Raw genomic sequence first — 23,687 nt, forward strand, 5'->3', positions numbered from 1 at the left:
AAGACGAGATTGAAATGTAAATGAAAGTTGAGTAAAACTAAATAGTTAAATTGTAGAAAACAGAACATTTAATTTTGCAGAAACTATATGGACTATTCCCTCTCCCACAAGCCGCTAGATCTAGACCCCACAAACCCTAACACACACACACACACAAATGACAAGGCAGGTTGCTTTTGACAATTTATTAACAAAATGATAAAATAAATAAATACAAATTGATCAAATGCTCCTAATATCAACTTCTTCCCATGTTCCCTACAGTATTTTCTAAACACTGCATACAAATTATTCATCACAGAATTGGCTCAATACAGGAGAGGTAAGAAACCCAACGGACCACTCAATGTCAGGCGAACAAACAAAAAAATATCTGTAACAGAAGAGAAGTCAAATACACACTTTTAAAATTATGAAAAAATACAAACAATTTTTTACAAATATTCAGTTGTGTAATTAACAATTTACACATAATTCAGCACACCAGGTGAACCTTTGTTTATTTGTATCGCTACAATGCATCATCTTTCACCAAATGGAAGCTTCTTTTTTTGACACTTTTTTGCACTGTTAAAAAAGAAACTCCTCCAATAGAATTTACAGTGGATGAGGTAAGAAGCTCAAGGTGTCACAACAGGGAAGTCACAACATATGAATGATGAGTATTATGGATGATGAAATGTACCAACAATACTAGAAGGCCACGATCATGACTTGGTATATCATAAGAACCAAAAATCCAGACTATATTAAAAAAGCCATTGACAGAATATAATGCACTTGTGAGAATGTACAAGTGAGCTACTCTACAGGATCGTTCTGTGAAGTTTCACTCTGGAATGAACGGGAAATGTAATTTTATGCATAAAAGAAACTCTTTCACTTTTCAACCCTCTAGCCCAACAACGTGCGTCTCCGCTGCTAACTACTTTTTCCTTCACATCCGTGAACGTACACGCTATACTGAAGCAGAAATTAACATAGCCTCACTATGAACTGATATGTATCAAATGCATAATGGCTTCCAAATATAAATGTACATTTGCAATATTCTTTGGGTATATTGGTTTAAGAGCTCGAGTACTTTAACTGAATGTATTTTTTTCGTCTTTTTTTTTTTTTTTTTTACACGACAATGCACTCAACAATTTTAGACAAGACCATTTTAGACCACTTCCAACTATCCCCACCCCATGTCCCGAACAATAACATTCAGCATGGTGCATTAGCGAAGGCAAACATTTTATAGAAAATGGTCCTTGAGAAGAATGAGCCAAAAGACACTGCACTTTCATTACATCTTATATGATGTTTTTTCCTCAATTACAGACTTCACAGTTCATGGCATTAAAATCCTCTGCCATTAGAGAATTCCAAATATAACACACTATTGCCAGAGATGCCACATCAAATGGTGTTTAAAAAAACTTCAATTTTCTTCTATTGAGATGTCTACTGTGTATACTAGTTATGGCATGTTGCCAGAATGTAAAATGAAGTGACTAATTTCACAACCTTTAGAAAATAAACAGAAGGTTAATGCATATTAAAAAAGTTTGACAAACATTTGTATAAAAAAAAAAAAACTTGCATAAGAAGGCATGCTTTCTGTTGGACTGATTGGAAAGATGGTGCTAAGGGGGTTTAAGAAGTTTATCCAATCAGGGTGCTGTTTTTTTTTTAACGCACACAGGCAAAGGCTCAATTCATTTGACCTGATTTGATGAAACTTACTGCACGACAAATACAAAAGAATGGGTGAGAAAAGAAAAAGCTGCACAAGGAGGGAACAAAAAGAGGACAAGGAATGATCACTGGCACTGTACTTACGGAGTTTTAATGCTGACTAGACTAGAATGCTTCTGTAGAATCTCAACAATGGGGAGGTAAATTCAGGGTAAGAAGATATCGGGATTATTTCTATTTCATATTATATCACACACACACACACACATCATCTTTTGGGGTGGACGGGACCGTATAAAAATAATACTGGGTGGGAATTCAACCAAAAGTGCATCACAACAAAACATACCATTCTAACAGTCACATGTTCCATTTCTTATACAAGAGCTTGTGAATAATCCTCCATAAATATTGTACCAGTGCCTGTGACACTTGAACAAACTACTGAGTGGTGTACATTATGAACAAACCACAGATTTGCCCATGTTTTACAGGAATTACCCATTACAGATATTTCAAAATGAATTGAATTCACCTTAAGAGATAACAAAAAATAAAATACATTTAGGGCAGCTGCTATACAGACTACATGTGGAAAAAAAAAAAACTTAAAAGTCCAAAGTTTTATAAGAATTTTTTTTCATTATGCAGATTCAAATTGTGCTCTATAATTCAGATGCATATGTTTGCTGAAGATTCAGAATTTTGTGGGCGGATATGATATCACATGGGGATAACATAGGACAAGAGCTAGACCAGTGTGTTTGTGTGTAGTAAGGTAATAATACAAGCCACAGTGCAAGTCAAGAGACAAAATATGCTGTTGGAAGAAAGGCACTCGAGGTACCTAAAAAGGGGAAAGGTCAAGTTTCTCTGTAACATAAGTTCAGGCTTAACAAAGACAAAAACATATGAATGTGAAGTGGATGTCTGAATACTTTGTTCTATTCAAGGGAAACGGTATGAAAAATGTTTGACATCCAGCCAATCTATGCAGTGTTTCCTTGGTGAAGATATATCCGTAAGAGTACTGTGTGAGACTCAGAAGGCAAAGAATCCCTTCATTCAATCTATGAGAAAGTACAAGACAAGAAAGTATAGCCATTGCAGGTGATTGCATCTCTTGGTCAAACTCTTCCATTAAGATGCGTTTAAAAAACTGCATTTTGATTGACTCAACATTTATAAATCTTTTTCTTTTAACATAGCTAAGAAAGAAAAATTGCAATGTTGAAAAAAATTCGGTCCCTTGAATGTAGAATTTCTGGAATTTAATGTCCCTGTTTTCAAAACAGAAAACATTCTCCAAAGACATGTCGATTGGTCATGGATTGAAGTCAACATGATATGTATGTTGCCGTCTGTGCACTCTGCAATGCGCAACAGTATAGCATAAAAATAATAATATTCATTTCAATTGAGACCTGACACATGCTCTAATAATATATATCACCAGTCTCCTGAATGGTCCTAACCTCAAAAGTTGCTGAACAATTCATGGACAACTTGGTCGAAAACAAGTGGGGAAAAAACTGGGTACTGGCCCCACAAATTATAAAACATTGGACAGATATGTTGATGGCGCATTAAAAAACAAATACCAGTGGAAGCACAAATCTATTGAGTATTTAGGGATAGGTTCATTGGTCAGCTCTGTTATCCAAGCATGTTTCATGGGTAGGAAAGCAAGACAATTTCTGCTGCACAAGGCCTCAGTCTCACCCTCAAAGATAAGTTGGGTAATACAAAAATATTGGCAAGTTGGGGATAAATTACATGACAACGAACAAAATGCATACTGTTATGTTCTATATGTAACATACAAAAAAGCTTTTCAGCACACATTTGTTATGCAGAAGCTTGTGCTTTAATCTCAGGATTTGTGTTTTTTTCCTTACCACCACCAAAATGGGCTGCAACACACTCCATTTTCCAGGAAATAAATATATTTTGATGAGATTGTTGAATAAGCACTCATGCTTATTTACCAGGTATTGCCAATTGCTGAGATGGTATTGAATATTCCATTTTTTCCTTGATCTTTCCATACAGTTAGTGGACATGTCCCTGCTATATTTGGATACAATAGCATTTTGGCAGTTCAGAATTAAACAAAAACATACATTTCATAATATGCAAAGGTCACCTCTTTTAAAAGATAATTACTTGCATAAACTATGCAAGTTAAACACATTTAATAACAAACAACTGTTTTATGAAACAGAAATGCACTTATTTTTTAAGACTAGGAAGACCTGAATATCTTTTCCTATAAAAGAAGAAACACACCCCAGATATAGATATTTTTGTGTGTTTGTTTTTGACATTGCAACATTATTGCAATTTAACATTTAGTGCTCACAGTTGACACTGACTCACGAATGAAATTCAAATCACTGCACTGGACCTACACCATTTGAAAACTTTAAGCTACCATGTGTGATCTGACTCCACTGTCTCTTGAGATGACCGTCTTTGTTACCTGGGTCTTCCTCAGCAAGGCTCTGGTCAGCAAGCTCTATAAGCAGTCTGCCTCATACTTCAAAAGCACGTGGACGTTGCTTTTTTTTTTGCCTGAGGTGTTGTGTAAATGGGTCAATAGTTATTGGTCATGTAAGGTTGAGAATGGGGAAAAGGGAGGAAGGTAATGGGATAACTGAAGGCTCTCTTGTTTTACATGTTTGATTTTCAATGACGCTCAACTGGCGCCTCAATGTTTCCCACTTAAATACTGATGCTTTAGAATTTTTCAAAGCCCTGTCCTCAGCTGTTTTGCCAATCTTTTGGTTTGATGTTTCTCTCATTTAATGCCAGAGAAACACATTCTCGGTGCAGCAGTCTTTGGACATCTCTAACCTGCCTCCCCAGGAACATGACAACCTAAAAAAAAAAAAAAAAACCCACGAGAGTTCTGAGGGCAGCTGTTGCAGGCACACAATGGTGTGATGTTATAAATTATCTTACTTTTAGCATTACTACTATTCTTTCTATCCTTAATTGGCATGACACTGGTACACAAACCACCCTTTCACCCATGCTTGGGGTATAATAGCCTACAGCATCCAAAAGCAATCTCAGACTCGAGCTGTAGATTTACTATTGACACAGTCTGACAATACATTGAAAACAAGTAACATTTATATAGATTGGCAACGTCGGGCACCTTTCAAAGCTGAAAGCAAAAGTCATTTTTTAATGTGGGGGTGGGGTCGATCTAAGAGAGCGTTACTCTTTATTGTCCAAACTGTCGAGAAGAGCTGGCAAAGATTTCTGGGAAGGTTCTGAGGTTTTGCTGTTGTTGGTGCTGCTGCCATCATCGTTTGTGTTCTCTTCCTGTTCCTCTTCTACCACCTGCTCTGTGTTGTTAGTGGTGGTGACCTTGTTCTCAGGGTTGGTGTTTGTGTTGCTAGTACAGCTCTGGTCAGTACACACAAGGTCAGTGGTGCCATTGGTCGTGACCCCAGTAGAGTCCTCTGCACTGACCACTGTTGTGGCTTTCGTCTCGGCCTCAGTCACTTCCTCAGCGGTGTTGACCTCAGCCGCGGGTTCAACACGGCTGTCCACTGTAGCCATGGTGCTGATCCCGGCAACAGGCTCAGCGCTAACTCCTGCTACCGTCTTGGTGGTAACATCAGCTACAATCTCCTCCTTTCCGTCTTCAACATCGCTGCTGTCCTGTGCTGTGACCTTGGTCTTCACCCCATACACAGACTGGATATTGACTTCTGCTACAGCCTCTGTGTTGACTGTGTCCACAGCATTTTCAGTAGGGACAATTGCATCCTTGGCCCTCGTGATGTTCTTTGTAACATCTTCTGTGATGGCACCTGTACCTTCGGTCTCCATGGTTTGACTGAAACTGAAAGCCTGAATGAGGCGGACCAGGTGTTTGACCTTCTCCAACGAAACTTGCATTTCTTTCTGTCGAGACAGGATGATGTTTTTGGTCTCCATGCATTTCTATTTAGAGGGGAGGAAACAGGGTTAAATAATAATAAATTAACACACTTAAATGAATCCAATAGTCACTTAAAACCTGTTAGGGCTAGGGGGCAGTATTGACACGGCTGGATAAAAAACATACCCGATTTAATCTGGTTACCACTCCTACCCAGTAACTAGAATATGCATATACTTATTACATATGGATAGAAAACACCCTAAATTTTCTAAAACTGTTTGAATGGTGTCTGTGAGTATAACAGAACTCAAATGGCAGGTCAAAACCTGAGAGATTCCTTTACAGGAAGTGGCCTGTCTGACCATTTCTTGAACTTCTTTTCCATCTCTATCATTTACTAAGGATCTCTGCTCTAACGTGACACTTCCCACGTCGTCCATAGGCGCTCAGAGCCCGGGAAAAAACAGAATGTCGTCATTCCAGCCCCAGGCTGAAACACATTATCGCCTTTCTCAAGTGGCCGATCAAGGGACACTGGGCTTATGCGCGTGACCCGACCGCCCCCGCCTTTGGGATTTTTTTCCTCTGTTTGCCGAAAAGGAGATTCCCTGTCGGAATATTATCGCTTTTCTACGAGAAAAATGTCGTAAAAATTGATTTTAAACAGCGGTTGACATGCTTCGAAGTACGGTAATGGAATATTTAGAATTTTATTGTCACGAATTGCGCCATGCGTGCGACACTTCTTTACTATTTCGGATAGTGTCTGGAACGCACGAACAAAACGCCGCTATTCGGATATAACGATGGATTATTTTGGACCAAACCAACATTTGTTATTGAAGTAGCAGTCCTGGGTGTGCATTCTGACGAAGACAACAAAAGGTAATCAAACTTTTATAATAGTAAATATGATTATGGTGAGTGCTAAACTTGCCGGGTGTCTACTTGCCTGGGCTATGTACTTAGAATATTGCAAAATGTGCTTTCACCAAAAAGCTATTTTAAAATCGGACATATCGAGTGCATAGAGGAGGTCTGTATCTATAATTCTTAAAATAATTGTTATGCTTTTTGTGAACGTTTATCGTGAGTAATTTAGTAAAATGTTAGCGAATTCCCCGGAAGTTTGCGGGGGGTATGCTAGTTCTGAACGTCACATGCTAATGTAAAAAGCTGGTTTTTTATATAAATATGAACTTGATTGAACAAAACATGCATGTATTGTATAACATAATGTCCTAGGGTTGTCATCTGATGAAGATCATCAAAGGTGAGTGCTGCATTTAGCTGTCTTCTGGGTTTTGGTGACATTATATGCTGGCTTGAAAAATGGGTGTCTGATTATTTCTGGCTTGGTACTCTGCTGACATAATCTAATGTTTTGCTTTCGTTGTAAAGCCTTTTTGAAATCGGACAGTGTGGTTAGATTAACGAGAGTCTTGTCTTTAAATAGCTGTAAAATAGTCATATGTTTGAGAAATTGAAGTAATAGGATTTTTAAGGTTTTGAAAATCGCGCCACAGGCTGCCAGTGGCTGTTACGTAGGTGGGACGCAAGCGTCCCACCTAGCCCATAGAGGTTAAAAACAGTTTCAAAATACTCTATACTGAGACCATTATTTTACGTCACTGCACCTTATCTGGTGTCAAATGGATTCTTCATTGCTTACAGAAATATTTTGCTGTCAGATTAAGATTCCACAAAACTAGTCATAGCTCCATCTTTTATTATGTTTGTTCCTGACAGACCCACATTCGCTTGCTAACAAGCAAGATAGCAAGCTAGCTTAGTCTCCATCGTGGCCAATGACTGAACTCTAACTATAGCACTACTAGTGCGGTTATTATAAATGCGAAGTTTTTAGAAATCAGCTACAGTATTAGGATAGCTAATTAAACGGCAAACTGTAGGACTTTAGCCAATTAGCTAGCATTTGGCTATGTAGCTAGAAAACTTTGCTAACAGTGTGCATTTTTTTTTAATGCAGTTCTATTTAAATGTAATTTAACGTCAGCCATCAGTATCTCTGGGCATTATCGGTTTTTCTTTTTAAGCCAAGAGAGCATCAGACAGGGATGCAAACTGCTTAGGGCCAAAAAAGGTGACAAATGTTTTTTTTGCATGGAAACACGTGAAAAATCGGTGTTAACTGCAAACAAATGTGCCTATTTTTAGAGTGGGGTTGTCACAATACCAACATTTTACTATCAATTTCATAACAGGTCAAGTATCACGATACCAAGTAGCATCGCGATACCACAGGGTCGAGTTTGCGTCTCTGATGAGAGCAATAGGGGTAGTTACGTGAAATATCTAGCTGACACTATTATTCAAGATCTGAGCCACTTCCATCTATTCCAGTACGGCCACCTGGAAACAACTCGCTTACAAAGGCCAACTGCTGTTACTATGGAGCTTACCGTTATAGAGTTGCTGAGTTGTTTGACTCCTTGTTCCAACTGCTCCCGCTCCAGTTTCAGCTCAGCACTCCACTTAATTAGCTTTTGTTTCTCCTCTTCTTTAGCTGTTAGGAAACAGAAACAACACATAGACAACACTGAGATTTAAAAGGCAATTTGGTTGTTTGAGATGCCAGTGACAGAACTGTTCCATCTACTACAGCTTCAGCTGAATGTAGCCCAACCACACATTTCATGTTTGTCGAGGCACAAGGTCTTTGGTGTGCTATTCCTACCTTCTTTATAGGCGATGTAGGAATGAACAATAGCCAATGTTCCCGGCCATTGAATTGCATCTTCTTTTTTCAATATCTGGAGAGAAGAGCACAGCTTTGTTGTATTGTGAAGTCACGACATTACCTAGACATGGAAGAGAACATTTCTCTGGTCACCCTCTGGTGATGTCACGATGGACAAACAAACAAAATCAGATGGGAGTGTAAGATGCCATCATTCACTAAAAAAATGAATGGGAAAGAATTACATAAAACAATATTGAATTATGTTGAAGCCGTTCCTTCTTGAATAGCCATATCTTAATGTTGTCGTTTAGGAAAAAGGCCTAGCTGATGACAGCCTAAGGGGAAGATTACATTTCTGGATAACCTGTGGACAATTCTGTGGCAATTGCCCACTTTGAAAAGGCAACCAATTTTTCAGATCTAGACCACTGAACCGCAGGGCCATGCCCCCCCCCTGATCAGTAGGTCGGGTGCTGCGTTTACCTGGTCTTGACATTTGGGACAGATCCACATGCCTTTAGGAATGGTTTTCAGGGGTGGGTCCAGGCAGTCCAGGTGATAGACACGTGAGCATGTGTCACACATGAGCAACTGGCCACTGCGTCTGCACACAGTGCAGAAATCCTCATGGATGTCTCCCTGTCAGGAAGAATTGCACCAATCAGTTTCACTGCCCGTCTAGGCCTGACCAATCAGGTGTGCAGAGGCAGGGCAGAGGGGAGGGGCCATGTTTGTTGATTTCAGGATTATCGAATTATATTAGGGTCTTTGTGGCGTTTAAAGAAAACACTTAAAAAGTGGCTGAAGACGGCTTATGTGGCATGGAGAAGAGTCACATTTATTCTAGTATCAAAATGGACTACAAAGTGTTAGATCATTTTGGAAATAAATTCAGTCTCGGAGATTTGCGAGATAATTAGAAAAAAGGGTATATCAAGGAATTAATGGTATGTAACAGTTTTCGTTGGGTTGCGTTTATTTAAATCCTGCCAACATGCCCACAGCATCCAAGTAATCATAAATTTGGAGCACAACTGCAAGAGACCCGATCGTAATGCCCAACACGCACTGACAATGCTAAATTTGGTTTGGAAATCCCTATGGGGCTAGTCAGTCAAATTGGACAATCCGAAACATTTCATTAGCTCCAAATTTCAATGAATGAAAAAACTCAAACCAACTATGAATTGGAGAGCCCAACCGATATATCAGTTGACCGATATTTACCTTTCATGGATGTATGTGTGTCGGCATTTAATCTACAGAAAAGGACCGATATAAGATGAAGAAAAAAGGCGTCCTTCTTAGGTGACTTTTTTTGGTGCATTTCATTATATGTCCTGAACAGGGTGCTCTTTACATGGCTATATGCCAGTCTTGCTTTGGCTGGACACTATCACCCAATGCAACTACACCAGTCGGAGAGGAGTGTGAACTACTGTAAACTAACTGTTACTGCTTCTACGGTGAGTGCCGAGTAGATAGAAGCTTGCCAGCTCAATAAAGTGTCAAATGCGCACTGGTCACAAACTGTTACGTGAAGTGTGATGTTGGGTGTTGTGACAAACAATGGATGCTATGCCCAAACATAAAGCAAGTGCCGTGCTAGGAACATTCAACTGTGGTAACGTTAACATTACAGCCCTTTAGCGAAGCCTGCGAAATCTGGTGGGTTATATTTACTTTTTGCGAAGGGTATTCCTCAAGCTCTGTCAATGAATTTTTCTCAGAGACACAAAAACAAACATAGCAGGTTACAAAGTAACGCTTCGAAGCTACGTTTTGATGCATGGGTTGTCACATGTCAGGGACCGGTTCCTATTCACGTTTCGCCACCCCCAGCTAACTAGCTGTGAGAACACTTGACATCATTCACTGAGGATTAGTGATATCAGGAAATCTTGGGATGTCCCCACGCTAAATCCCTACCCTAACCATAAGCATATATTGGCTTTCAGGGTTGACACAATTGCAGAGCCGCCAGAGGCCAAACCGAGCTTGGCACGCCGATGCAACGCACCTCCCAAAATGTTTAACAATGTGCAGGGCTCCGCATAGACATGGTTGGTTGACGTAAGTGGGTGTGGTACATCCTGTATAACACACAAACTCACTTCCTTGACAACAAACATGGAGAACTTTGACGAAAGGCTATCAGAACAAGTTCACAAATAAAAAATATCTTCATGAAACTTTGTGTAGGGATTTCAAGACATGAAAATTAGTTTGAACTCCTGGAGAGAGAGAGATTGGGGAGGTAACGGGGATAGACACAGTAAAGAGGTCAATGGAATGCAGACAGTGGGGGGAATAGAAGGACGCTGGATTGGCGCATATTGAACAAATCTGATCTAACAAAGTGGATATTTGTCAAATACGTATGGTAACAGGCTAACAATGTGGTTACTAAAATCCAATTTGGATATACAGTTGAAGTAGGAACTTTACATACACATTAGCCAAATACATTTAAACTGAGGTTCACAATTCCTGACATTTAATCCTAGTAAAAATGCAGTTTTAGGTCAGTTAGGATCACCAATTTATTTTAAGAATGTGAAACGTCAGAATAATAGTAGAGAGAATGATTTATTTCAGCTTTTATTTCTTTCATCACATTCCCAGTGGGTCAGAAGATTATACACACTCAATTAGTATTCGGTAGCATTGCCTTTAAATTGTTTAACTTGGGTCAAATGTTTCAGTTAGCCTTCCACAAGTTTCCCACAATAAGTTGGGTGAATTTTGGCCCATTCCTCCTGACAGAGCTGGTGTAACTGAGTCAGGTTTGTAGGCCTCCTTGCTCGCACACGCTTTTTCAGTTCTGCCCACAAATTTTCTATAGGATTGAGGTCAGGGCTTTGAGATGGCCACTCCAACACCTTGACTTTGTTGTCCTTAAGCCATTTTGCCACAACTTTGGAAGTATGCTTGTGGTCATTGTCCATTTGGAAGACACATTTGCGACCAAGCTTTAACTTCCTGACTGATGTCTTGAGATGTTGCTTCAATATATCCACATAATTGTCCTTCCTCATGATGCCATCTATTTTGTGAAGTGCACCAGTCCCTCCTGCAGCAAAGCACCCCCACAACATGATGCTGCCCCCCCTGTGCTTGTGTTCTTCGGCTTGCAAGCCTCCCCCATTTTCCTCCAAACATAACGATGGTCAATATGGCCTAACAGTTCTATTTCAGTTTCATTAGACCAGAGGACATTTCTCCAAAAAGTACAATCTTTGTCCCCATGTGCAGTTGCAAACCATAGTCTGGCTTTTTTATGGCGGTTTTGGAAGCAATGGCTTCTTCCTTGCTGAGCGGCCTTTCAGGTTATGACGATAGGGGACTCTTTTTACTGTGGATATAGATATTTTTGTATCTGTTTCCTCCAGCATCTTCACAAGGTCCTTTGCTGTGGTTCTGGGATTGATTTGCACTTTTCGCACCAAAGTACGTTCATCTCTAGGAGACAGAATGCGTCTCCTTCCTGAGTGGTATGACGGCTGCGTGGTCCCATGGTGTTTATACTTGCATACTATTGTTTGTACAGATGAACGTGGTACCTTCAGGCGTTTGGAAATTGCTCCCAAGGATGAACCAGACTTGTGGAGGTGTACAATTTTTTCCCCTGAGGTCTTGGCTGATTTCTTTTGATTTTCTCATGACGTCAAGCAAAGAGGCACTGAGTTTGAAGGTAGGCCTTGAAATACATCCACAGGTACACCTCCAATTGACGTCAATTAGCCTATCAGAAGCTTCTAAAGCCATGACAATTTTCTGGAATTTTCCAAGCTTTTTAAAGGCACTGTCAACTTAGTGTATGTAAACTTCTGACCCACTGGAATTGTGATACAGTGATTTATAATTGAAATAATCTGTCTGTAAAGAATTGTTGGAAAAATGACTTGCGTCATGCACAAAGTACAGTGGGGGGAAAAAGTTTTTGATCCCCTGCTGATTTTGTATGTTTGCCCACTGACAAAGAAATGATCAGTCTATAATTTTAATGTTAGGTTTATTTGAACAGTGAGAGACAGAATAACAACAAAAATATCGAGAAAAACGCATTTTTAAATGAAGGAAATAAGTATTTGACCCCTTCTCAATCAGAAAGATTTCTGGATCCCAGGTGTCTTTTATACAGGTAACAAACTGAGATTAGGAGCACACTCAAAGGGAGTGCTCCTAACCGCAGCTTGTTACCTGTATAAAAGACACCTGTCCACAGAAGCAATCAATCAATCAGATTCCAAACTCTCCACCATGGCCAAGACCAAAGAGCTCTCCAAAGATGTCAGGGACAAGATTGTAGACCTACACAAGGCTGGAATGGGCTACAAGACCATCGCCAAGCAGCTTGGTGAGAAGGTGACAACATTTGGTGTGATTATTTGCAAATGGAAGAAACAAAAAAGAACTGTCAATCTCCCTTGGCCTGGGGCTCCATGCAAGATCTCACCTCGTGGAGTTGCAATGATCATGAGAACGGTGAGGAATCAGCCCAGAACTACACGGGAGGATCTTGTCAATGATCTCGAGGCAGCTGGGACCATAGTCATCAAGAAAACAGTTGGTAACACTACGCCGTGAAGGACTGAAATCCTGCAGCGCCCGCAAGGTCCCCTTGCTCAAGAATACATATACATGCCCATCTGAAGTTGGCCAATGAACATCTGAATGATTCAGAGGACAACTGGTGAAAGTGTTGTGGTCAGATGAGACCAAAATGGAGCTCTTTGGCATCAACTCAACTCGCCGTGTTTGGAGGAGGAGGAATGCTGCCTATGACCCCAAGAACACCATCTCCACCGTCCAACATGGAGGTGGAAACATTATGCTTTGGGAGTGTTTTTCTACTAAGGGGACAGGACAACTTCACCGCATCATTTGACGGGGCCATGTACTGTCAAATCTTGGGTGAGAACCTTCTTCCCTCAGCCAGGGCATTGAAAATGGGTCGTGGATGGGTATTCCAGCATGACAATGACCCAAAACACACAGCCAAGGCAACAAAGGAGTGGCTCAAGAAGTAGCACATTAAGGTCCTGGAGTGACCTAGCCAGTTTCCAGACCTTAATCCTATAGAAAATCTGTGGAGGGAGTCAAATATTTAATATCAAATTTTTATTTCCCTCATTAAAATGCAAATCATTTTATAACATTTTTGACATGCGTTTTTCTGGATTTTTTTGTTGTTATTCTGTCTCTCACTGTTCATATAAACCTACCATTCAAATTATAGACTGATCATTTCTTTGTAAGTGGGCAAATGTACAAAATCAGCAGGGGATCAAATACTTTTCCCCCCCACTGTAGATGTCCTAACCGACTTGCCAAAACTATAGTTTGTTAACAAGAAATTTGTGGAGTGATTGAAAAACGAGTTTTAATGACTCCAACCTAAGTGTATGTAAACTTCCGACAACTGTATTTGTCTGTTTTTGCTGAATAACATTTAGAAGTTGTCCCTTTTCAGGTTTAGAAAAAGGGACCGCTAAATGCTAACTCCCATTCGTATAAGCTGGTAGCATAACTAGCATACATAAATCGGTGGTAGTTTAACTGTAATGCAGTTGATTGATGATGACATGAACATGTATTGGGGTTGACATCCATACAAGCATTATACTCAGATTTTTTACCTCAACATAGTGTGAAATAGACATATAAACAATAGCCTAAATGTAAGATAGTTTTGCTGGGGTGCAATGAGGCAGCTCAGTCTTCAGAGCCTAGGCAATTGTTTTGCCGGAATCATTGTAGTTTATACTCCTTTCAATAGAGTAACAGTCTTTCCATGAAAGAAATCTCATCTTTTGGGTGCACATGCATTTCATGTGGTGCTTCCATTAATGTTCTTTCATCAAACTTAAGAAATCAATTTTCTGAGTATCGTTGTAGGGCTGTTTTACATACATATACAGTACAAGTCAAAAGTTTGCACACACCTACTCATTCAAGGGTTTTCTATATTAGTACTATTGTCTACAACGCAGAATAATAGTGAAGACATCAAAACTATGAAATAACACATGGAACCATGCAGGAAACAAATAAGTGTTAAACAAATCAAAATATATGTTATATTTTATATCCTTCAGATTAGCCACCCTTTGCCTTGACAGCTTTGCACACTCTTGGCATTCTCTCAGCCAGCTTCATGAGGTATGTTTTTCCAACAGTCTTGAAGGCGTTCCCACATACGCTGAGCACTTATTGGCTGCTTTTCCTTCACTCTCCGGTCCAAATCATCCCAAACCATCTCAATTGGGTCGATGTCGGGTGTTTGTGGAGGCCAGGTCATCTGATGCAGCACTCCATCGCTCTCCTTGGTCAGATATCCCTTACACAACCTGGATGTGTGTTTTGGGTCATTATCCTGTTGAAAAACAAATGATAGTCCCACTAAGCCCAAACCAGATGGTATGGCGTATCGCTGCAGAACGCTGTGGTAGCCATGCTGGTTAAGTCTGCCATGAATTCTAATTAAAATCACTGACAGTGTCACAAGCAAAGCTCCCCCACACCACCTCCTCCATGCTCCACGGTGGGACCCACACATGCGGAGGTCATCCGTTCACCTACTCTGCGTCTCAAAGACACAGCGTTTGGAACCAAAACTCTCACATTTGGACTCATCAGACCAAAGAACATTTCCACCGGTCTAATGTCCATTGCATGTGTTTCTTGGCCCAAGCGAGTCTCTTCTTCTTGGTGTCTTTTAGTAGTGGTTTCTTTGCAGCAATTCAACCATGAAGGCCTGATTCACAGTCTCCTCTGAACAGTTGATGTTGAGATGCGTCTGTTACACAAACTCTGAAGCATTTATTTGGGCTGCAATCTGAGGTGCAGTGAAATTATTCTCTGCAGCAGAGGTAACTCTGGGTCTTCCTTTCCTCATGAGAGCCAGTCTCATCATAATGCTTGATGTTTTTTGCAACTGCACTTGAAGAAATGTTCCGCATTGACTGACCTTCAGGTCTGAAAGTAGTGATGGACTGTCATTTATCTTTGCTTATTTGAGCTGTTCTTGACATAATGTGGACTTGGTCTGACCAAATAGGGTTATCTTCTGTATACCACCCCTACCTTCTCACAACACAATTGTTTGGCTGGAACGCATTAAAAAGGAAAGAAATTCCACAAATTAACTTTTAACAAGGCACACCTGTTAATTGAAATGCATTCCAGGTGACTCTCTCATTAAGCTGGTTGAATGCCAATAGCTGGTTGAATGCCAATAGTGTACAAAGTTGTCATAAAGGCAAAGGGTTGCTACTTTGTAGAATCTCAAATATATTTTGATTTGTTTATCAATTTTTTGGTTACTACATTATTCCATATGTGTTATTTAATAGTTTTGAATTCTTCACTATTATTCTACAAATGTAGAAAATAGTAAAAATGAAGAAAAACCCTTGAATGAGTAGGTGTGTCAACTTTTGACTGGTACTGTGTGTGTATATGCATGTATGTATGTATGTATGTATGTATGTATGTGTGTATGTATATATATATATATACACACTATGTTGAGGTAAAAAATCTGAGTATATATATATATATATAATTAGACATATAGATAAGAGATATAGGATATATATATATATATATATATATTTATATATATATATATATATATATATATATATATAGATATATAGCTCAAAAAAATAAAGGGAACACTTAAACACATCCTAGATCTGAATGAAAGAAATAATCTTATTAAATACTTTTTTCTTTACATAGTTGAATGTGCTGACAACAAAATCACACAAAAATAATCAATGGAAATCCAATTTATCAACCCATGGAGGTCTGGATTTGGAGTCACACTCAAAATTAAAGTGGAAAACCACACTACAGGCTGATCCAACTTTGATGTAAAGTCCTTAAAACAAGTCAAAATGAGGCTCAGTAGTGTGTGTGGCCTCCACGTGCCTGTATGACCTCCCTACAACGCCTGGGCATGCTCCTGATGAGGTTGCGGATGGTCTCCTGAGTGATCTCCTCCCAGACCTGGACTAAAGCATCCGCCAACTCCTGGACAGTCTGTGGTGCAACGTGGCGTTGGTGGATGGAGCGAGACATGATGTCCCAGATGTGCTCAATTGGATTCAGGTCTGGGGAACGGGCGGGCCAGTCCATAGCATCAATGCCTTCCTCTTGCAGGAACTGCTGACACACTTCAGCCACATGAGGTCTAGCATTGTCTTGCATTAGGAGGAACCCAGGGCCAACCGCACCAGCATATGGTCTCACAAGGGGTCTGACGATCTCATCTCGGTACCTAATGGCAGTCAGGCTACCTCTGGCGAGCACATGGAGGGCTGTGCGGCCCCCCAAAGAAATGCCACCCCACACCATGACTGACCCACCACCAAACCGGTCATGCTGGAGGATGTTGCATGCAGCAGAACGTTCTCCACGACGTCTCCAGACTCTGTCACGTGCTCAGTGTGAACCTGCTTTCATCTGTGAAGAGCACAGGGCGCCAGTGGCGAATTTGCCAATCTTGGTGTTCTCTGGCAAATGCCAAACATCCTGCACGGTGTTGGGCTGTAAGCACAACCCCCACCTGCGGACGTCGGGCCCTCATACCACCCTCATGGAGTCTGTTTCTGACCGTTTGAGCAGACACATGCACATTTGTGGCCTGCTGGAGGTCATTTTGCAGGACTCTGGCAGTGCTTCTCCTGCTCCTCCTTGCACAAAGGCGGAGGTAGCGGTCCTGCTGCTGGGTTGTTGCCCTCCTACGGCCTCCTCCATGTCTCCTGATGTACTGGCCTGTCTCCTGGTAGTGACTCCATGCTCTGGACACTACGCTGACAGACACAGCAAACCTTCTTGCCACAGCTCGAAGGCACTACCTGAGCCACTTGTGTGGGTTGTAGACTCCGTCTCATGCTACCACTAGAGTGAAAGCACCGCCAGCATTCAAAAGTGACCAAAACATCAGCCAGGAAGCATAGGAACTGAGAAGTGGTCTGTGGTACCCACCTGCAGAACCACTCCTTTATTGGGGGTGTCTTGCTAATTGCCTATAATTTCCACCTGTTGTCTATTCCATTTGCACAACAGCATGTGAAATGTATTGTCAATCAGTGTTGCTTCCTAAGTGGACAGTTTGATTTCACAGAAGTGTGATTGACTTGGAGTTACATTGTGTTGTTTAAGTGTTCCCTTTATTTTTTTGAGCAGTATATATATATATATTTTTTTTAATTTGTCATCATCATCATCATCATTATTATAATATCGGCAGATACACTCCATGGCCGAAAGTGTGTGGACACCTGCTTGTCAAATGTCTCATTCCAAAATTATGGGCATTATTAATATGGAGTTGGTCCCCCCTTTGCTGCTATAAACAGCCTTCATTCTTCTGGGAAGGCTTTCCATTAGATGTTGGAACATTGCTGCAGGGACTTCTCTTCAGCCATAAGATCATTAGTGAGGTCGGCACTGATGTATTTGGTTTTTTATTAGGACCCCCACTAGCTGTTGCAAAAGCAGCAGCTACTCTTCCTAGGGTGATTAGGCCTGGGTCGCAGTTGGCGTTCCAATTCATCCCAAAGCTTTTGGATTGAGGTCAAGGCTCTGTGCAGGCAAGTCCTTCCACACCCATCTCGACAAACCATTTCTGTATGGACCTCGCTTTGTGCATGAGGGATTGTCATTGTCATGATGAAACAGGAAAGGACCTTCCCCAAACTGTTGCCACAAAGTAGGAAGCACAGAAACGACTAATATGTAATTGTATGCTGTAGCGTCAAGATTTTCCTTCACTGGAACTAAAGGGCCTAGCCCGAACTATGAAACACAGCCCGAGACCAGTATTCCTCCACTAAACTTTACAGTTGGCACTATGCATTCGGGCAGGTAGCGTTCTTCTAGCATCCGCCAAACCCAGATTTGTCCGTCGGACTACCAGATGGTGAAGCGTGCTTCATCACTCAGAGAATGCATTTCCACTGCTCCAGAATCCAATGGCGACGAGCTTTACACCACTCCAGCCGACGCTTGGCATTGCGCATGGTGATCTTATGGTTGTGTGCGGCTCGCTTGGCTATGGAAACCCATTTCATGAAGCAGTTTGGAACTCGGTAGTGAATGTAGCAACCGAGGAAAGACGAGTTTTACACACTTTGCGCTTCAACATTCGACAGTCCCGTTCTGTGAGCTTCTGTGGCCTACCACTTCGTGGCTGAGCCATTGTTGCTCCCAGACATTTCCACTTCCCAATAACAGCACAGATGACCGGGGCAGCTCTAGCAGGGCAGAAATTTTACGAACTGATTTGTTGAAAAGGTGCCATCCTATGGTGCCACGTTGAAAGTCATGGAGCTCTTCAGTAAGGCCATTCTACTGTCAATGTTTGTCTATGGAGATTACATGGCTGTGTGCGCGGTTTTATACACCTGTCAGCAACGTGTGTGGCTGAAATAGCCAAATCCACTAATTTCAAGGGATGTCCATATCCTTTTTGTATAAATAGTGTATATCAGTTCTGTGAATATTTCCACCATAAAATTGGATCCAAAAATCCCTAACAAATTGTATAACATCATATACAAATATTTAAAGCATTTAATGAAAACAATTTACAACATGAATTACAATATAATGTAATATATACTGGTGGTCCCCAACTAACTCCACAGACCGACTATCCAAAGTCAAACCAATTTTGCCACAGTTGCACACAGGCTGGCTGAAGCTAATTGGCTAAAGTTGGCTTGCTTGCTAGCCAGCCTAGGCTAGTTCCAGACAAGACCTGGTTAGATTGTTATAAATGATCTAGAACAGTGAGTGACTAACTGTGTACTGTTTTGGCACAGTGAATGTACAAATGCTTCCCACACAAGAGACACCCACATCAAAGCACGTCGCCAAGACCCAAATCTCGTTCTCAGTCGCATTTCCTAATGAGAAAGATTGAAACTGAGGCTAAATAAGTTAATTAGCCACCCTATAAAAAGAGAACACTTAAGGAAGTCATGTGTGTAATTCCAACACTGAAATGGGTGAAGGCCATGCTAAAAGCAACTGTGCATACCATTCTGCATTTCTTATTTAAAAATATAGTTTAACCTATGTAATAAACTGCAGTATATTTTTAATGGCATTTAAAAGAGGATCTAAATGAACTGATCCTACTTAAAACATAAAATGAGTAAATTATCAATTTGACAGACAATCAATTATTCCTCAGAGTAGGGGGAAAGAGGTATGGGGGGGTACTAAATTTAAGGAGAGGGGTACTGTTCACTTTGTAATGCATAAAAACAATTAAATAATAGGATCAGGATCAGACAGTGGGGAGTAAATCAATAAACAAGTGTCTGTAGTTGTCTAGGTCTTTAGACGTGAAGGAACTGGGAGATTCGAACTCCACTTAAGTATTTGTGTGTGATGGGGAGGTTACAGCCTGTGGATAATACCACCGGTATAAAAAAGGGAGGGGCGACAGTAGGTAAGGAAGTGGGGATAGAGCCCCAGAAAGTCCAGGCTGCTGTTCTGGTCTCTCCAGCTGCTACTTACATCCCCAGAGCTGGGGCTGGGCAGGGGGAGAGAGTGGTGGGGGTGGACATGGAAGGGGAAGCTCCCCCCCGTGTTGGGCCGCTCTGGGACCAGGGAAGCAGTGAGACAGCTGGAGGGGGAGGTCGGGGTGTGGCTGCCCAGTTCCGGAACACTGCTGTATTTGGGTGGGCGACCTGGGTGAAATGAGACAGACGAAAAAAAAAAAAGGAAAAAAAAAAGATGGAGGTGGGAGGGAAACAAACAAACAAACAAACCGTCTGTCCAACATACCTTTGACAGGCGGTCCTCGTTGGCTAGCGTGAAAAAGGGGATGGTGTTGAGTTGAGGGTGGAGGAGGAGAAGCATAGAGCGGAGTTAGTGCACTAAGAGACAGAAGCTACATGCAAGTGGGGTTCAAAAGAAAAAGCAGAGCAAATACGTTGGCAGGGTGGAGGGAAGCTGACAGTTGAAGGGAGTGAGCGATCTCTCCCTATTCACTAGGACGTCTACAAATCAACCTCAAAAAGGGACAGTTCAAAGTGAATCACAGTTTGTCAGATCCTTTCATACAGCAAAACATGATGTGTAAGTGTATTTGGATGGTGCCCATCTTTCCCATTCATTTTGGGTTGAGGCCTACCGATTTCATAGTGCTCGGATCAACAAATTGACTCTGCTCTAGTTGATGCATGGAAACATCTGACACTGTTACACTTTGAGATTAACTATTATCCCTCTAACCAAAACGTTCAATTTTTCACAAATGACAATTGGAAAAACTCAAGAAATTTCTACAGTTAGGGATAAAGAAAAGGCAGTCATAATGAAGTCTTCAAGGTCAGAATAGCAGTCTCTTAGTAAGTGTCCCTGCATGGGATTCGGGCCAGCAAGCAAAGAGGTGTCAGCAGAAAAGTTGTGTGTGAGACATTCAGAGCATTTCGTACCATTTACATTAAGAAGATTAAAACATACATGCATCAAATATAGGTCAGCTCAGTAATGTATACATCTATATGTCCCCTGGGCATTGGAACAGGTGTATGTGCAGGTGTTTACAGCCTCCAGTGTTGACAGCTTGTTGAGTGGCTACTGACCTCGCTTTCTGGTTCCCTGGTGGAGCGGAGTGTTTAGGTAGGTCACTGCACTCTTCTTCCTCTGCACGGCGTCGAAAGGAATACATATGTGGGAGAACAAGTCCAGCTTTGATTTCACTGCAAAGTCCATGTTGCTCACTCAAAAGGACACCCGTTTTCTTTTCATATGCTACATGGCGAGATTCTAACTCTGAGTCCATGCATTCAGATATTCACATGCAAGGAAAATGGTGCGTATTATGGTCGCATTTTAAAAAGTATGTGCACTGGCATTCAACCTAATAAGAAACACATTGTGTACAGGGTTGGGTAGTAATGGATTACATATAATGGAGATTACGTTATCCGATTACAGATATGAAGTTTCTGTATCCCAATTTGCCCATGCTAAAAATACAGATATTTCTGCACATGTGCAGGATATTGTTTTTTACGTAGCCGAGTGCCTACTCCATTGACTACGTAGCTGCTGTGCAGAGTGCTCCGCTGCCCCTCTCCCCTCCTTGGTTTCCTTTGTCTGGCCACTAGTGTAGCCTGCAAACTTCATGCTGTATACAAAACTGTTTGAACTACTGCAGTCCAAGCCTCAGTTAGCATAAGAACGATTATGTTTTGTTTTTCTCTTTACATGTTTTACACAAAAAACATTAAATCGACATGTTCGTACAAAATGTACGAATGTCAGTGTTGCAAATACTGCGCCCCCCGAGTGGCGCAGCAGTCTAAGGCACTGCATCTCAGAGCTAAAGGTGTCACTACAGACCCTGGTTCGATCCCGGGATGTATCACAACCGGCCGTGATTGGGAGTCCTATAGGGCTGCGCACAATTGGCCCAGCGTCGTCCGGGTTAGGGGAGGGTTTGGCCGGGGTAGGCCGTTATTGTAAAATAAGAATTTGTTCTTAACTGACTTGCCTAGTTAAATGAAGGTTAAATGAATACAAATAAAATCATAAGCACAACACAAACAGGCAGTCTAGCGACGTAATGTTCTTCTTAGCTGCCGACTTACAGGCAGATATTTCCTCTCGCCACGATATCAACATATGGCATAACTATGGCACTGGGCAATTCAAAAACAAACTTGCCCATTCAAACTCTTTACCGGTCCGGATACATGCTCGGCTGCCTAGAACATTCGGCTGCCCAGAGGTGGAACGCAGCAAGACAGACACACAGTCTAATTAGCGATTGAATGTTATTTTTTTAAATCATCATTGCCAATATTGCCTAAATTGCACAGGAGACAGACAGGCAGTCAAGTGAGGCAGACAGGCAGTCAAGTGGTGTTCTTTTCTCAGGAACTATGATATGGCAGCAACTATAAAGATTAGCCTACATCATCACACAAAACGCTGACTGTTTTGCTCAAAAGTGTAGGGACTGTGTCCTGTTGTGCAACTGCAATATCAGTTACAGACAGACAGACAGGTTGTAGCCTTGATAATATATATGTTTTGGAATGTTCGTTCAAATCACCGCAGGGTTTTTATTTCAGCTGTTCAGAAACATGAGGCAGAGACATAGGCTACATCATCATGGTTCAGAATGTGAGTAAATAGCGAAACTCGAAGGGAGGCGGAGTGCGAGCAGCAGCTTCAAATGTGTGTGTAAAATAACAGTAAGATAACAGAATATGATCCTGATCCTTAGCATTAAGAAAGAGGTCTCTGGAGGGGCTGGTGGGGGCATGGGCGAAAACTCTGTACCCGTAGCCTCACCTTATAAAGTAACTAATCAGCTTGGATTACTTTTTTTTTTTAACAATCGGATTACACTTCTCACATGCTCTCAAAGATTATATTGTTGTTCTGCTGATCGCCCATCAAGGGTGGATGGCTTCTTTTGTATTCTTTTAAGGTGAGCGAATAGGCCTTTTCATTCAATTTATTACTGATATCAATTACACGGCTTAGCCTCCTATCAGTAACCTAAATATTGGGATATATCATTGAGAGTTAGCAATCTAGCTACTACTACCCTGGTGGTGAATTAGCCCGGGCTATTTGACACTAGTGCCCCATGTAGACAAATTAATCTCTATTGAACAAAAAAAACTGAAATTCTGGAACCCCATTTTGACAGTCAAATAAAACAACAAAAATCACAACAATCACACAAAAAATATTCTGGAATCATGCCTTCCTGCTTGGACATCATAGATTAAACAATTCATTTCTTAAATCAATTCATTTCTTTAAAAGATGACTTGGCTATACATTTTGTCTATTGCGTGACCCTGCCACAAATCTTCGGTGCAACCCAATTATGGGCTAAAAACTTTAGTATGGAGCCCTGTGACAATGCTCTCACACAGAAATATCATGTGAATGATAGGACCTTTATAATCTCACACATTGCAATTTGGAAATACTCATTTTAGGTTAGTAAATAAAATAATGCTATAGTAGGTGCCTGTTTTTAAAACATCTGGGTGTTATAAGGTAAAGTAAATCAGATTACTTTATTCATTTTGAGTAATCCAAAGGAATACTTCAATGATTACTTAATTTTTCATGTAAATAAAAATCGGTAACAGACTACATTTTTAAGTAATCCGCCCAACATTGATTGTGTATCAGTTGTTGTAGTAATGTGTGGTTACACTATAATTTTGGGGGGATAAGTAGAAGAACAGCTATACCTCGGGCTCAAACACAGCTCCACTGTACACCGGGTTCGCCGTTGTTCTTCGCTTACGCTCCTGCCTCCTGCTTTGAATTTCTATAAACAAAGAGCAGTATCTTAATACAAGCATTGCAGTATAAACTTCTAGGGAA

The 23,687-nt window shown here is 41.0% G+C and overlaps 1 protein-coding gene across 7 annotated transcripts in view; it reads right to left on the minus strand.

Annotated features, from left to right (window-relative positions):
- Positions 1–170: 170 nt before the first annotated feature.
- The window catches only part of phf21ab (PHD finger protein 21Ab), a 74,413-nt gene continuing 50,896 nt past the window's right edge, over positions 171–23,687 (minus strand). For 4 of the 7 annotated variants that reach the window (XM_045688058.1, XM_014123996.2, XM_014123997.2 and 1 more), the window contains 7 exons: positions 23,552–23,631; positions 20,909–20,969; positions 19,836–20,008; positions 8,775–8,930; positions 8,286–8,361; positions 8,011–8,114; positions 171–5,646 (listed from right to left, as the gene is read on the minus strand). In XM_045688058.1, coding sequence (XP_045544014.1) covers positions 4,912–5,646; positions 8,011–8,114; positions 8,286–8,361; positions 8,775–8,930; positions 19,836–20,008; positions 20,909–20,969; positions 23,552–23,631 — 1,385 coding nt within the window. In that variant the 3' untranslated portion in view covers positions 171–4,911. Of the gene's footprint in view, positions 5,647–8,010; positions 8,115–8,285; positions 8,362–8,774; positions 8,931–19,835; positions 20,009–20,105; positions 20,129–20,908; positions 20,970–23,551; positions 23,632–23,687 lie in introns of all 7 variants that reach the window. The other 3 variants (XM_014123998.2, XM_014123999.2, XM_014124000.2) reach the window with 3 other exon arrangements.

Source organism: Salmo salar, chromosome ssa10, assembly GCF_905237065.1.
Source record: "Salmo salar chromosome ssa10, Ssal_v3.1, whole genome shotgun sequence".
Lineage (NCBI taxonomy): Eukaryota > Metazoa > Chordata > Actinopteri > Salmoniformes > Salmonidae > Salmo > Salmo salar.